A 14,936-nucleotide genomic window follows, 5' to 3' on the forward strand; every position below is an offset into this window, starting at 1 on the left:
ATAGTCATTACCACAGTCATTAACATTGAGTATTGGAGCGGGATTGAATCTTATAGGTCTGCTAGTCCAATCTCATTTTAAAGGCTCTTAGAGAGCTTAATAGCTTGCTTGAAGCCACACACTGTTGGTGGCAGAAATGGAATTTGAATACAGAATTCAAGTATTTTAAAACAATTTAAACTACAATTTATGGGACATTTACAATGTCTCAGACACAGTGTTGAGCTTTTGACATTGTATTTTCAAAAAAAAGTCCTAGGCAGCCTTTATCATCATCATTATAATTTTCTGACCTGCAGATGAGGAAAAACCCCAACTCAGAGAGGCAATCTGTTTACTCTCTTCATGAGTTTGCCTTCTCTTAATAATTAAATATAGTCTTGGATTTTTCCACGTGCATGAATCTTTTCTTCTCCACACTTAGCAGTAAGTCCCCTGAGAGCAGTGATCGTGTCTTTTCCAGCCTGGCAGAGCCCTAGCATCATGTTGCATTCCAAGTAAATAAACATAGATAAACCGATTGATGTGCGTGGTATTTGGGCTGATTTGCTTCAATCTTGGCATATTTTAAACACAAAGGATCTGGATAATGACAACGACAACACACATCCCTACAAGGAAGGCAAACGTGTCTTGATATCACAGTGTCTGGCGCAGGGTTGCACTAATTAAACTACAGTTTGCCAGCTCCAGCACCTTACAATTTACAAAGCTGCACCTCAAAAGCCGTGTTGAGGTTCTGTCTGGAAACTCCTCGGCGGGGCCGTTTACAACTGCGGAGATCGGAGCAGGACCGGCGCCACTCCAGCTGGTGGTCACTGTTGCGTCTGACGCAGGTTTGGTTTGGTTTGGTTTGGTTCGGTTCGGTTCGGTTTGGTTTGGTTTGGTTTGGTGTTGACATTTCGGCTAGGCTGCCCCGGGATGAGAGCGACCTGAGTTCTCTTTCAGTCGGGGTTGCCGAGGTGGAATCCTGGGTCAGCCTCGTTCCTCTTTCGGATATTTGACGCTTCGCCCCGCACAAAGATGGCGCTGAGTCCGGACTGAGCCAATAGGGAGTGGCGTTGCTCCCGGTTGCCTAGGTAACAGCCAATGGGCAGCGGGAATTCTGGCCAGTGCGGCTGCTGGGGATGGCGGCGTCAAGAGGGGCAGGCGCTGGTGAGGGTGGCGGAGAGACAGGTGGCAGGGGTGAGGCCGGCGGAGCGGAAGGCCGGCCACTCGAACCCCGCGCCGGGGCGTGACGGTCATCCCAAAAGGCGGAGCCCAGGTTGGCTGGCAGCGCGGGTGGGAGGGGGCCGGGAGAGTGTGGCGGTGAGGAAGGGACTGAGGAGCCCAGCCCGAGATGACAGGGGCTGGGGAGCATGGCTCCATGCCCGACGTGCTGACCGGAGGGCGGCTGCCCCGGGGTCCCAAACTCGGCCTCCCGTTTCCACCGCTGGGCTGGGCCCGAGGCCTGGGAGAGCCTCTAGCACCCGGGTTAGCGAGCGGGGTGGGTGGGGATGGCAGACCTGTGGGAGCAGAAAGTCTGGCCCGAGCGGGAGAGCAGACCCGGGGTGGAGGGCAGGAGCAGTTCTGGAAGCGAGGATGGGTGATGGGAGGAAAGGGGAGGTCGACATGGAAATGTTGTCTTTTGCCACGGAGAGCTTTGTTTGCTTGGGGCCCGCCTCTCTCACACTGTGGTGGAGAGACGTCCCGCCTTTAAGGTTTGGAGAAATGGGATGCCTCAGATAGTTTATGGAGGCTAGCATCCCTGCAGCTAGCATGTCCAAACTGCTTGGGTATCAGCAGGAGTAACTTGGCTGTATTGAATCCGGACCAGTCATTTCCTTAATCATGAAATAGAATAATATCCTGGCAGTCCCCGTCACCCCAACGGCGTCTTTTTTTTTTTTTTTTTTTTTTAACTTTCTTTTTGGTATTAGGACTTTCTTCCCAGGTCCTTCAATCTAACCATCCCATAGTCTTCCTAAATAAGACCTTTACCCAGTAGCCATACATTTGTTTACCTTTCAAGTGGAAGGGAGACTTACAGGAAAAGAGACTTGACTTACTAGTACAATAAAAAGTTGTTTCATGCTCACTTAAAACACTTTAAAAAGAACTTTTGAATTTTGTCCTAGGTTTATTCTTTGTTGATCCAATCCTTCATTTTCTTCTCTTTAGGATTCTAAAAGACTAAGAATTGCTGTCTTCATAACTGAAGAAACTTTGACAAAACTATCATACTTTGGGGATGGTAGCTTGGGAGAGAGACAATGTTAAAGATATATGTAGGTGGTTAAGGTTGCTGCCTACAAATAATATTCCTTTTTAAAAAAAATTGACTTGAGAGAGAGAGAGAGATAGAGATTGGTTTGTTGTTCCACTTCTTTAACGCATTCATTGATCGATTCTTGTATGGACCCTGACCGCGGATGGAACCTGCACCTTTGGTGTATGGGGATGATGTCCTAACCGACTGAGCTATCCAGCCAGGGCTCCAAACAATATTCTTTTTTTTTTTTAAAATATATTTTATTGATTTTTTTACAGAGAGGAAGGGAGAGGGATAGAGAGCTAGAAACATCGATGAGAGAGAAACATTGATCAGCCGCCTCCTGCACACTCCCTACTGGGGATGTGCCCGCAACCAAGGTACATGCCCTTGACCGGAATCGAACCCGGGACCCTTCAGTCCGCAGGCCAACGCTCTATCCACTGAGCCAAACCGGTTTCGGCACCAAACAATATTCTTAAACTGAAAATCTATTCCTCTTTATGTTAGTTTTTTTTATTTAAGAGGTTCTCTGAATTTGGACACAGGTTATTATGAATACATAAATATTTTTTAACAAGTTTGATTTCTAAAAAAAAAAAAGGCAAACGGAATGGAAACAAAAGTTATTCCTGTCTTCGACTTCTATTTGGAAATGTCTGTGTCAGGAGAAAAGATAGCAGGGATATAGACTCTTGTGCAGACTAGTAATATATTTGTTTGACGGGACAAAGAGTCATTTCCCTTTTATTTATTTTTTTAATCTTTATTGTTCAGATTATTACAATTGTTCCTCTTTTTCCCCCCCATAACTCCCCTCCACCTGGTTCCCACCCCACCCTCTGCCCTTACACCCCCTCCACTGTCCTCATCCATAGGTGTATGCTTTTTGTCCAGTCTCTTCCTGCACCCCCCACACCCCTTTCCCCCCGAGAATTGTCAGTCCACTCCCTTTCTATGCCCCTGATTCTATTACATTCACCAGTTTATTCTGTTCATCAGATTTTTTATTCACTTGATTTTTAGATTCACTTATTGATAGATATGTATTTGTTGTTCATAATTTTTATCTTTACCTTTTTCTTCTTCTTCCTCTTCTTAAAGAATACCTTTCAGCATTTCATATAATACTGGTTTGGTGGTGATGAACTCCTTTAGCTTTTTCTTATCTGTGAAGCTCTTTATCTGACCTTCAATTCTGAATGATAGCTTTGCTGGGTAGGGTAATCGTGGTTGTAGGTTCTTGCTATTCATCACTTTGAATATTTCTTGCCACTCCTGTCTGGCCTGCATAATTTCTGTTGAGAAATCAGCTGACAATTGTATGGGTGCTCCCTTGTAGGTAACTAACTGTTTTTCTCTTGCTGCTTTTAATATTCTCTCTTTGTCTTTTGCTCTTGGCATTTTAATTATGATGTGTCTTGGTGTGGTCCTCTTTGGATTCCTTTTGATTGGGGTTCTCTGCACTTCCTGGACTTGTAAGTCTATTTCTTTCACCAGATGGAGGAAGTTTTCTGTCATTATTTCTTCAAATAGGTTTTCAGTATCTTGCTCTCTCTCTTCTTCTGGCTCCCCCATAATTCGGATGTTGGTACGCTTGAGGTTGTCCTAGAGGCTCCTTACACTATCTTCAAATTTTTTGATTATTTATTATTATTTTTTTATTATTTTTTCTTTTTGCTTTTCTGGTTGGGTGTCTTTTGCTTCTTTGTATTTCAAATCTTTGACTTGATTCTTGCGATCCTCTAGTCTGCTGTTGGATCTCTGTATATTATTTTTATTTCAGTCAGTGTATGCTTAATTTCTAGTTGGTCCTTTTTCATATCCTCAAGGGTCTCACTAAATTTATCGGCCTTTTCTAGAAAATTCTTGAAAAACCTTATAACCATGGTTTTGAACTCTATATCCAGTCATTTGCTTTCCTCCATTTCTTTCATTTGTGACCTGTTTCTTTGTCTCCGCATTTTGGCTGCTTCCCTGAGTTGATAGAGTGGCTTTGTGTGCTAGGTGTCCTATAGGGCCCAGTGGCTCAGCCTCCCCAGTTACCTGAGTTGGACACTCTTGGTGCACCCCTTTGTGGGCTGTGTGCACAGTCTTGTTGTAGTTAAACCTTGATTGTTGTTGGTCTCACTGGGAGGAATTGGCCTCCAGGCCAATTGGCTGTGAGGATCAGCTGTGTCTATGCTGGGAGAACTTCTGTGCTGGACACACCCTTATGAGACAAGACTTGCAAAAGCCTCTGTGCTCAGCCCCTGGGTCTCAGTGTCCCACTGTAATCGCTGCAAGCACCTCTGAGAGAAAGCTGCCCTCGAGTTTCGCCCGCTGCCAGACAGTCCATTTTCTCCCTGAATGAGTCTGGATCCCCAGAGTCTCGCCCAGAGCTGGAGTTCAGAGCAGTTGGGAGCCTTTGTCTCCCTCCTGATTGAGAAAGCCAGCCGCGCACTCAGTTGCCAGCCCTCTCCGCGTGCACCTCCGTACCTGTGCCTTCTGCAGCTCCTCTGAGTCTTAGTGTGCTTTTTTCTTTCCTTTTAGTTGTAGAATTTCCACTCAGCCAGCCTTCCTGTGTTTCTGGATGATGTCCATTTTGTCTTTTAGTTGTAGTTTTGAAATTGTTGTGCGAGGCAGCAGTTTAGGTGTTTACCTATGCCGCCATCTTGGTTTCTCCGAGTCATTTTCCTTTTACATAAATGTTTGGATTGATTCTTTGCAACCCATCCAACAAAAGAACAAAGGTTGAGTATCTTCTGAGAAGAAGCATGAATTATCTTGACTTTGTGACTAGATTCCATATAGATAGCTGAAGCCTAAACTCGTAGGCCATCTAGTCTCTTTGAATAACTGATACAAATACTGATTTGCATCCTTATTAAAGTACTAGAGGCCTGGTGCACGAATTCGTGCACGGGTGGGGTCCCTTGGCCTGGCCAGCGATTGGGGCAGATCGGGAGGTTGGTGGGCTGAGGGGAGGGACCAAGGGAGGTTGGCTGGCCAGGGGGAGGGATCAAGGGAGGTTGGCCGGTGCAGGGAGAGACTGTGGAAGGTTGGCCGGCTAGCCGGGAAGAGGAACTGCGGGAGGTTGGCCGGCCGTGGGAGGTTGGCTGTGGGAGTACACTGACCACCAGGGGGCAGCTCCTGCGTTGAGCATCTGCCCCCTGGTGGTCAGTGTGTGTCATAGCGACCAGTCATTCGGTCGACTGGTCCTTCGGTCGTTCAGTCACTTAGGCTTTTATATGTATAGATTGGGTTTTCAGTCTTCATTAGCATTGACTATACTTTATTAAACTAGATTTATCCCAATGACCATCTTAACTGGTGTAATTTTTTCTGGATCAGTGGCTATACAACTGAGTATTACTTAGCATGTCTAATTACAGAAATGCTAAATGAAAATCCTGACACTGACCCAGGCAGTGACAATATCAATTATTTGGACAAAGGTAGAAATTTCTAGTCAAATGTGTTTAACCATGGCCTTAGTCCCATGGATTCAATATGTGTTCCCTTTAATTAGCACTTCTGATTGTGTTTTAGGCCAGTGGTCAGCAAACTGCGGCTCACAAGCCACATGTGGCTTTTTGGCCCCTTGAGTGTGGCTCTTCCACAAAATACCACAGCCTGGGCGAGTCTATTCTGAAGAAGTGGCATTAGAAGAAGTTTAAGTTTAAAAAATTTGGCTCTCAAAAGAAATTTCAGTCGTTATACTGTTGATATTTGGCTCTGTTGACTAATGAGTTTGCCGACCACTGTTTTAGGCTATGGACTTTATTTTGAAAAGTAACTATTGAAGGGAGTTTGCTCTATGTTCCTAGATCAAAAAGGAATGGAAATTTGTAGTATAGTATGCACTTTTGAAAACAATGGGAGAGCATGGTGGCAGGGTTACGTTGAGAGTTGATGTTCCCTTTCTTTCAGAGACCTTTTACTGGTCCCTCTGAGACGAGGTGGGATGCCACTATCTGGGAGTTTCGTGTGGCCTTAAGAAAAAGTAAACAAGAGGCGGCTCCCCCTGAGTCCCTATGTGGTCAATCTGATTCCTCAAATTGCACTGCAATAACTCCTTCCAAAGTTTTGAGTGAAGACAAGTTAACTGCTGCCTAACATTTAAAGGAAATGCCCTTATCTTCTGTATAAAGAATGATTTTGTGTTTATATTTTGGAATGGTTGTTTAGTCGTAAGACTTAGTAGAAGATATAGCCTTTCAGATTCTGGCTTGTTTTGAAGGAATGAGATAGTTCAGATTTGTACCATAAGCTGACTTTTAGGAATGGAAATTTGGTAGATACATCATAGGAAAGAACAAGCACTACCATCACTCTGGCTTAATTTGTTCTGGGAAGCCACTGAAGATAACCTCTAGCTAACTCAGTGCCCAGCAGTTTTGATGGAACACTGTTTCTCTTCCTCTCATTAATGTTGTATTTGCAATGGAGTTACGTTGACCTCCACCCCAGGCTCACTCTGATGCTGGGCTGACGATAAGAGAATTGTGCACTTGAAACTGGATGCTGACCTTGTGGAACATTGATGGGACAGAGAAAGCATCATCTCTCTGAGAAAACAGCCCCACAGGTTTTGAGGGGCTTTAAGAAGAAAATGATCCTTTTCTCAGGCTACCTTCTATTATATGAAAGACCCTGGACATGGACTTTCTGAGTAACTAAAAAGTGAGAAAGTCCCTGATTGGTGGACCTATGAGATTGACTCCCAAACATTTCTAGAAGTGCCTCCACAAAGCTGTCCTTCATTATGGGGGTAAAAATGAATGTTCCTCCATGTCTGGGTGAGACCACAGCGGGTCTCAGAACTCATCTATCCTCCTAGCTGGGATGAAACTGGGGCTCTGAGGCAGAGCCAGGCCTAGAATATGTGACTGGGCCCTGCTCTGTTCAGGCCAGGCTGATTTCACATCAGACCATTTCTGGGCATGTGGCATCTGTATCAAAAATTATTATGACATAGGCCAACATTAAAATATCTTATAGGGCAGCCGTGGGCAAACTACGGCCCGCGGGCCAGATCCGGCTGTTATATCCAGTTCTCTTGCTCTCCCCGCCGCTCCTTTACTTTGAATTTATATTAGTTCACACAAACACTCCATCCATGCTTTTGTTCCGGCCCTCCGGTCCAGTTTAAGAACCCATTGTGGCCCTCAAGTCAAAAAGTTTGCCCACCCGTTATAGGGTGTTGATAAAGAACAGATGGGTGGCAGCTGTCGTTTGCATTTCCTCTACTTAGTATTTACCTCATTAGTCAAAATTGCTGACTTTTCCCCCCAAAATGCTATTTAAATTATGTTGGTAGCATTTTTATACTGAGACTTTAGAGAAATTTCCATTATAGTAAGTGTGTGAGTATAGGTGTCTCTTTGAAGGAGGAGAAGAACAACATTTAAAGGACAGGGCTAGACAGTGTTCTGGGTACTTTCATGAATGCTATTTCATTTAATCCGCATGCTAACTCTGTGAAGTAGGTAATTATCTCCACTTTATAGAGGAGGAGACTGAGGTTTAGAGCTGGGCGTGGACTATAAACAATGCAGCACTGTCCACCCACCACCATTTGGAGAAAACAATGTATGCCTTGTTTTAGTTGAACATTTAAAGCACCATTTTAAAAATAAAAGATGCCAGATTTTCTTGTACTATGGAACCTACTCTTTGTAACCCCTTGATTTTCCATAATGGAGACATCATTACAACCCTTAACGCTGTGTGTGATTTGGGCTTCTCTGGGACTTGAAGGGAAAGGAAGCTAGCAGTTGGCACCAGGCCCACGGGGACTTAAAAAAAAGTTGTCCTCCAGGTCTGACCTTAGTGCTCTGAATAAGAGGCGCACTTGTCCTGTTGGAATCAGTCAGGTGCCTGAGGGTCAGACTCCAGGTTAATTATTAATAACAGGGGACCTTCCGATGGTGATTTACACAGTAGAGTTCTTCACACACAGCATTTCCATTTATTGGAGTAGTAATCCACAAACTTTCAGTTGTGTAAGAATCTAATGATGTGCTTGTTAACACTGCAGATTCCCAGGCTCTAACTGTACAGAATCTGATTCAGTAGATCTGGGTGTGGGCCTAGGACTATGCATAGTTACAATCACTTGAGAAAACATAGTATTATTTCATTCTGGAGACGGGGTGAGTAAAAAAGACCTAGGGGATTTAAAAAGGAAAAAGGGATTGCATTTTTTAAATATGTCAAATGATTTTATTTCTCTCTATTTATACTTAATGATAGTTTGGGTATCTTAAATCTCTTTTATAGTATATCCTTGAATAAAAACATTATTTTACCACTCGTGTGAAGCCATAATGAGCTAGTCCTCAAATGTTATTGGGTGATGGTAGTGGTTGTTCTTTCCTATGATATATCTGTCATAGTTATTCCTTCTGCTCCCATTACTCTGTTATCCCCCTCGCTCAGGCCTTATGATCTCATATCTGGGTGTATCAGTTAGCTTTTGCTGAGTAATGCATCACCCCAAAACAAGTGGCTTAAAATAACCATGTCTTTAGGCTGTGATTCTGTGGGCTAAGAATTTGGGGCTGTGCTCAGAAGGGCCGCTCTTCTGGTCTTGCCTGAGCTCACCAAGGCTTCTGTGGTCAGCTGGGACAGCCACTCCAGGTGGCCTCTCATCAGCCAGCACACTAGCCTGGACTTTTTCACCTGGGGACAGAACAGTCCAAGTGCAGCAAGAGGGCAAGAGTGCTCTTCAACCTCTGCTACGTCACCTTTGCTGACGTTCCATTCGTTACATAACCCACCCATGTCCAGTGGGTGGAGGGATAAACAATCTGTCTCTTAGTGGGAGGATCTGAGTGGAGGGGGAATAATTTGTGTTCATTTTCACAATCTACTGAATTATCACATCTCCTGCCTTGCCAGCTTCTCCCTGGCTGTAGGTTTTTGCTGCCCGAGTCCATTCTGCTTCCTGATGCCAATTTCATTTTCCCTAAACTTTGGTTTCATCATGTTACATCCCTGTTCAACCCTCCCACCCCCCTGAAGCTTTCTCTTTACCCACCTTATCAGCTAGAAACCCTTCTGCCTAACTGGAAAGGTCTCCTCACACTCGCCTGACCCTAAAGGCAGAGCCGGAGTGCATGGGAAACACTAGCAGTCAGGGAAGGCCTGCGTACTAGTTCCAGGTTGGTCACTGACTAGCTTTTAACTCTCTGAGCTTCTGTTTCTCCAACTATAAAGTGAGGGAGTTTGGATTAAATCTAAGAGGTTCTTTTCAAATTTAAGGTTTAGGCTGACAAATTTATTTCCTATTACTCCCTAAACCTTCAGCTCTAGAAGACCCAGCTTCTTCTTTTCCTCCTGAACATCTTGTGTTCGCGTTACTCTTTATGCTTTCATTCCCCGTGTCTTCTCAGTCTGGAATTGCCCTTTGCCCTCTTCACTGCTTGTGTTAAATTCTGCCCACCTCTTGTCTTTGTTAATCTCTGCCATCCAGTTTGGCAGCTAATTATATTATTTCTCATATTATTCAATGTTTTTAAACTAGATTATACACTTATATTGAGGAAAGAGACTGTATTTTACACATTGACTAAGTATATAGCAGGTATCAATAAAATATTTGTAGATTAACCCTAAATTTCTATCTCAGCTCATAGAAAGTTGGAACTGGCTGAAAACTTTAAAGACAAGTAGGAGGAATAAGAGTGCTTGGGCAGAGGTGGTGATGGTGATGGTTGGAGAGTGGGTAGTTTTGTTAAGTGTACTCAAGGTGGTATGCACTGACTGAGCTGGTAGCCTTTAGAATGTATCTACAAAGTTGCTTTGAGGGCTTTCCTCCAGCCATCCTGTGACACTGGTTCTCCTCTGCTTGTGTCCTGCAGTGTTCATCCTTCTGTAAGCTGTCACCATGACCCTGACAAAAGGTTCCTTCACCTACTCGAGTGGGGAGGAATATCGTGGCGAGTGGAAGGAGGGTGAGAGGACCCCTGGGGTATCAGTGATAAATATTTGGCTGAAGGATAATACTTCAGGACTTTATTCATCTTCAGGTCTTACTCCAAGATTTAATATGATAGTGCTTTTCCCTTATTCAATTTTAGGATTATAAATAAAGAAGTTAAAAAATACCATTGTTAATTCAACCTCCAGAAGTAAGTTAAGTCTTTCTACTTCTAAATTATGTTTTAACCCTTCTATCTTTTAGTGATATTATTTGGGAATTGTTTTTCTAAGTGTTAATGTACTTAGCAGAGTAAAGGAATTATTTTGAGTGCCCATAAATCAGAACATACAGAAGTTATTGCAATGACTTGATGCCAATGAATCTTAAGAATTTAAGGAAATTAGGGCAGGCACTCAAGAGCAAATGACATTCATTGCCTTGAATTTCCTGTGACAGTTTATTACATCTGCAAGTATCTATTCTTAGGAATGGTAAAATTCTTGGGAGCCTGAGACTATACAGGAATTAGTTCAATGATGTTCATTTGGAAACAATGTGGCCACTTAAAAGTCCCCTGGATCCAGTCCTAGCAAGCCCAGCAAGCCAGGAACTGCCCCAAGGAGGCAGTTGTGTCAATGAAGAACATTTCACAGTTTCCGGACATGTGCCTCATTCTTTTCATGGTGGATCCTGCCGCTGATGAATTCTTGAGCCTTGAGAGGGGAAATTGTGCCGATGGGATGTGACCTTGTCTCTGTACATCGCCAGCCTTTCTCCTGCCTCCTAAACACCTGCTGTCCTCTTTAATATGACCTTGAGAGGAGAGACTTCCTGAGGCTCTGCTGGGAGTCTCCGTCCATCAAAAGAGCTGCCTCTTGCTCTGTTTTCTGGCCAGGGCAGTGGGTGAGCTCAGCTTACTGATGTAGCAGAGCTCAAGCCAGTGTTGCCAGTCAGGCTGATAGGTTTGCAATAGCTTCACAATGCTAAGTGCTATACTTTTATTTTTCTCAGAGTGGCAATGTAGTTAAGTGTTGAGGGCTGTCAGGTCAGGTTGCCTGCTGTGTTTGCATTCTCGCTCAATGACTTAATTGCTCTAGGACAGTGGTCAGCAAACTCATTAGTCAACAGAGCCAAATATCAACAGTACAACGATTGAAATTTCTTTTGAGAGCCAAATTTTTTAAACTTAAACTCCTTCTAACGCCACTTCTTCAAAATAGACTCGCCCAGGCCATGGTATTTTGTGGAAGAGCCACACTCAAGGGGCCAAAGAGCCGCATGTGGCTCGCGAGCCACGGTTTGCCGACCACTGCTCTAGGATCTTGAGCAAGTTATTTAGCTTCCTTTTGCCTTGGTTTCCACATCCGTTAAATGAAAATAATAATAGTACTATACCTACCTCATAAAGCTCTCGTGAAGATTAAATAAGATGATATATACAAAGTGCTTAGGAGAGTGACGGCACACAGTAAGGCCCTGTGTGCTATTTTTAAGTGCTCTCTCATCTTTCATGCTTAGAGAGACCTGCTCCCAATCTGATAGCTGTGACTTAAGGTGGGAAGGTCGCAGGAGCCAGGTTATGACTCTGGGTTTTTGTCCTCTTCCCTGATAATGTCACTGCTTCTCTTCTTTCCTTTGTGGGTCGGGTGTGGAAGGTAAGGGATGTTAGCCAGTGAGAGGGGACCCGGAAGCTGCCCCATCCCAACCTGACATCTGTCCTTCTCTTTGCTCAGGCCGCAGACATGGTTTTGGTCAACTGATGTTTGCAGATGGTGGCACCTACCTGGGTCATTTTGAGAATGGGCTCTTCTGTGGCTTTGGGGTACTGACCTTCTCAGATGGCTCAAGGTGGGTACTGGTTCATTCTTTTCTCAGCCTTAAACTAGGGGGAATCTGATCTAAAAATGATAGTAATAAATATCTGGTCAAACAAGAGCTTGTTCTAGGCCTTCTGACAATAGACAAGGAGTAGCATGAGTTTTTTATAGATCTAAAGTTTGAAATGGCAAGAGGTGAGTGACCTCCCTCCCTCCACTGCTCTGTTAATTTCCTTGAGATTAGGGGGCCTCATATACATACTCTCTGACCCTTCTCTGCTGAATGAGACTGGGGTGGTAGAGCTCTGAGGTAAGTGGAATCAGCTTTGCTCCGTGGCATTCATAAATAACACATACTGGTAGCTGCTTGTAAGAGGTAACTTGGACAGCTCACTACCCCACTAAAGGCTAACATCTTGTGTTTCTGCAGGTATGAGGGGGAGTTTGCCCAGGGCAAGTTTAATGGCGTCGGAGTCTTCATTCGACACGACAACATGACCTTTGAGGGGGAATTTAAAAACGGCAGAGTAGATGGCTTTGGTAAGTTGCAGCCCAGCAGGATGGGAGACTTAGGTGAGCCCAATATGGGTGGAAGTATACCCTGTTAGCTCTAATCCTTCTATGGATGCCCAGCAATCCATAGTGATAGTGCCCGAATGCCTGCCTATTCGTCAGACTTACCGCCAGAGTACTCCTGAGAAGGCTGTGAGGTTTCTTTTCCTCGGCCTCTACCTGTCAAGCTGTTCTCTGAATCATTGATGCCATTGTCACTCCCATATTTCCTGTCTCCCTCAAAGGCCTGCTGACTTTCCCCGATGGGTCCCACGGAATACCCCGCAACGAAGGTCTGTTTGAGAACAACAAGCTGCTGCGGCGTGAGAAGTGTTCCGCGGTCGTACAGCGAGCCCAGAGCGCCTCCAAGTCAGCCAGGAATCTCACCGCCTGATGGGCGCTTTGTGCACCAGCTGACAAGTATTGGGTAAAGCAGATGCCCCGCTATTCACTCGAGGGGAACAAATGAACCAGATGTGAGAGGAGATGACATGACCTTGTGCTGTGCCACATCACCTGCCAGTCAGGGATGCGGCCACAGAGAAGTTGTTCTGAGGACTATGGCCCAGGCCCTGCAGCAGTGGTTACCAGTTCTGTCTTTCCCTTGTCTCACTGTTGGTGCTCTCTGTCCCCAACACCCTGGGTTTCCGAGTGCAGACCTGCCGCTGCCTTGCACTTCCTTTTCTGCTAAGTGAGGCAGAATCTCTTCATTCTGCTTGTGTTTGGGGTGGATGATCCACATATATCCCCTGTAAAGGATTAGGTAACAGTCCTGTTTCCCTTCCCCTGACTTGACAAGCTGTCTTGCTCACCTGAATTCTAGCAGATACTCCCCATTTGTGCCTCTCTCCTTCATTAGACATGGGGCAGGATTCCTTTATGGGATAGTCAAGAAAGAGACTGATGTAAACAGTCATCTTATAACTTGTATTTATTACTTACTCCAGGGCAAAGGGCAGACCTCTCTGGGCCGTATCAGGTCCCACCATGGAGTGCACTGAATCCTTAGGGCCGACATAGCTCCTTCCCAGTGGACCAGTAGTTTAGGTAGAATTGGAACCATCCTGGAACCCTGGTGAACTAACCGAGCATTTGGCTCCTTGCATTTGGTTCACTGTAACTCTTCCACCACAAGCCTTGGCCATCAGGCCTGGGGATCAGATCTTGACTGATAGGATCTCTGCACAGTTCTTCACAGAGGCCTCCAGTTACCCTGTGACCCGAACACACCCCACCCCACCCCACCCCACTCCACCCCTTTATCCTCACACTGAATGTCTCCTCAATAGCAGATTATGGTGGAAATTATAGCCGTGTGCCTCTATTTATTCTTTGAATGGTACTGTAGAAACAGGTGTTTATGAGGAATAAAACTACCAGAACTGCCTATACTTAATTTTCTTGACTTTCTTGTTATGTGTCCTCATGAATACTAACCCATTTGTTGTTTCTAAAAATTAATCACAACCCTGGCCAGTGTGACTCAGTTGGTTGAGTGTCGTCCCGTGCACTGAGAGAGGTCACTGGTTCAACTCCCAGTCAGGGCACATGCCGGGGTTTTGGGCTCGATCCCCAGTGCGGAGCCATGTAGAAACAATTGATGTTTCACTCTCATATCGATGTTTCTCTCTCCCTCTCCCTTCCTCTCTCTCTAAAAGTCAATAAAATATTTAAAAATAAATATTAGTCACAGATGGGGGCTTGGAACTGACATTGCACTCTTTACTACATATATCATCTGATTATCAAAATCTCTGCACAGCCCTAGCTGGTTTGGCTTAGTGGGTAGAGCGTTGGCCTGCGGACTGAAGGGTCCTGGGTTTGATTCCAGTCAAGGGCACATGCTCGGGTTGCGGGCTCACTCCCCAGTGGGGGGCATGCAGGAGGCAGCTGATAGATGATTCTCATCATTGATGTTTCTATCTCTCTCTCCCTCTCCCTCTCTGAAAGCAATAAAAATATTTTTTTAAAAAAACCCTCTGCATAGTAGGAGCATTTTTAAAAAATCAGACATGTTTAACCAATGTCATCCCAATAAATTCAATTTTTTAAAAATCAGGTTCGGGTTGTCCAAACTAGTGGCAGAACTGGGTAGGGTTTGTTTCCAGGTCTTTCTGATTCCAAAGCACCTTCCCCTGTGCTCCCCTCTCCCTGAGCATCGGTACCCACATCCTGAGACCAGTTACTGTCACACCTGCTGGGTTACCTTGGGCGAGTCACTCCTGCCTAGGTTTCCTTTCTCTGCACATTCCCTGCCACACCAACCCTTTCACACGTGTGCTCTTACACAGTCCTGGAGAAAGATGCTATTACAATCCCCATGCTGCAGAGGAAGCTCAGGGCAGTTAAGTAGTTTCCAAAGGTCCTATAGACACTAAGGGGCAGATCCCAGAACTTCAGCTCCGGC

The 14,936-nt window shown here is 44.9% G+C and overlaps 1 protein-coding gene across 5 annotated transcripts; it reads left to right on the forward strand.

The window, feature by feature from the left end:
• The first annotated feature begins 782 nt into the window (after positions 1 to 782).
• On the forward strand, positions 783 to 13,916 carry MORN4 (MORN repeat containing 4). 5 transcript variants are annotated; one of them, XM_080641310.1, is made up of 5 exons: positions 783 to 836; positions 10,099 to 10,191; positions 11,894 to 12,008; positions 12,408 to 12,517; positions 12,775 to 13,916. In XM_080641310.1, exons 2-5 carry the CDS (start codon positions 10,125 to 10,127, stop codon positions 12,921 to 12,923), a joined length of 441 nt encoding a protein of 146 aa, XP_080497436.1. In that variant the 5' UTR covers positions 783 to 836; positions 10,099 to 10,124; the 3' UTR covers positions 12,924 to 13,916. The 5 variants fall into 5 exon arrangements, with proteins under 5 accessions (XP_080497436.1, XP_080497434.1, XP_080497437.1 ...); XM_080641308.1 differs by lacking the exon at positions 783 to 836 and adding an exon at positions 1,112 to 1,264; XM_080641311.1 differs by lacking the exon at positions 783 to 836 and adding an exon at positions 1,124 to 1,264 and having other exon boundaries at positions 10,099 to 10,140.
• Positions 13,917 to 14,936: the final 1,020 nt, after the last annotated feature.

Source organism: Plecotus auritus (genome assembly GCF_963455305.1).
Source record: "Plecotus auritus genome assembly, chromosome: 9".
Lineage (NCBI taxonomy): Eukaryota > Metazoa > Chordata > Mammalia > Chiroptera > Vespertilionidae > Plecotus > Plecotus auritus.

What these genes read in the sequence shown, in the direction of transcription:
- MORN4 (XM_080641310.1), top strand. Translation starts at nt 10,125, where the DNA reads ATGACCCTGACAAAAGGTTCCTTCACCTACTCGAGTGGGGAGGAATAT. An exon ending in TCGTGGCGAGTGGAAGGAGG is followed by an intron (nt 10,192 to 11,893) that starts GTGAGAGGACCC and finishes CTCTTTGCTCAG; the next exon opens with GCCGCAGACATGGTTTTGGT. An exon ending in CGGCAGAGTAGATGGCTTTG is followed by an intron (nt 12,518 to 12,774) that starts GTAAGTTGCAGC and finishes TCTCCCTCAAAG; the next exon opens with GCCTGCTGACTTTCCCCGAT.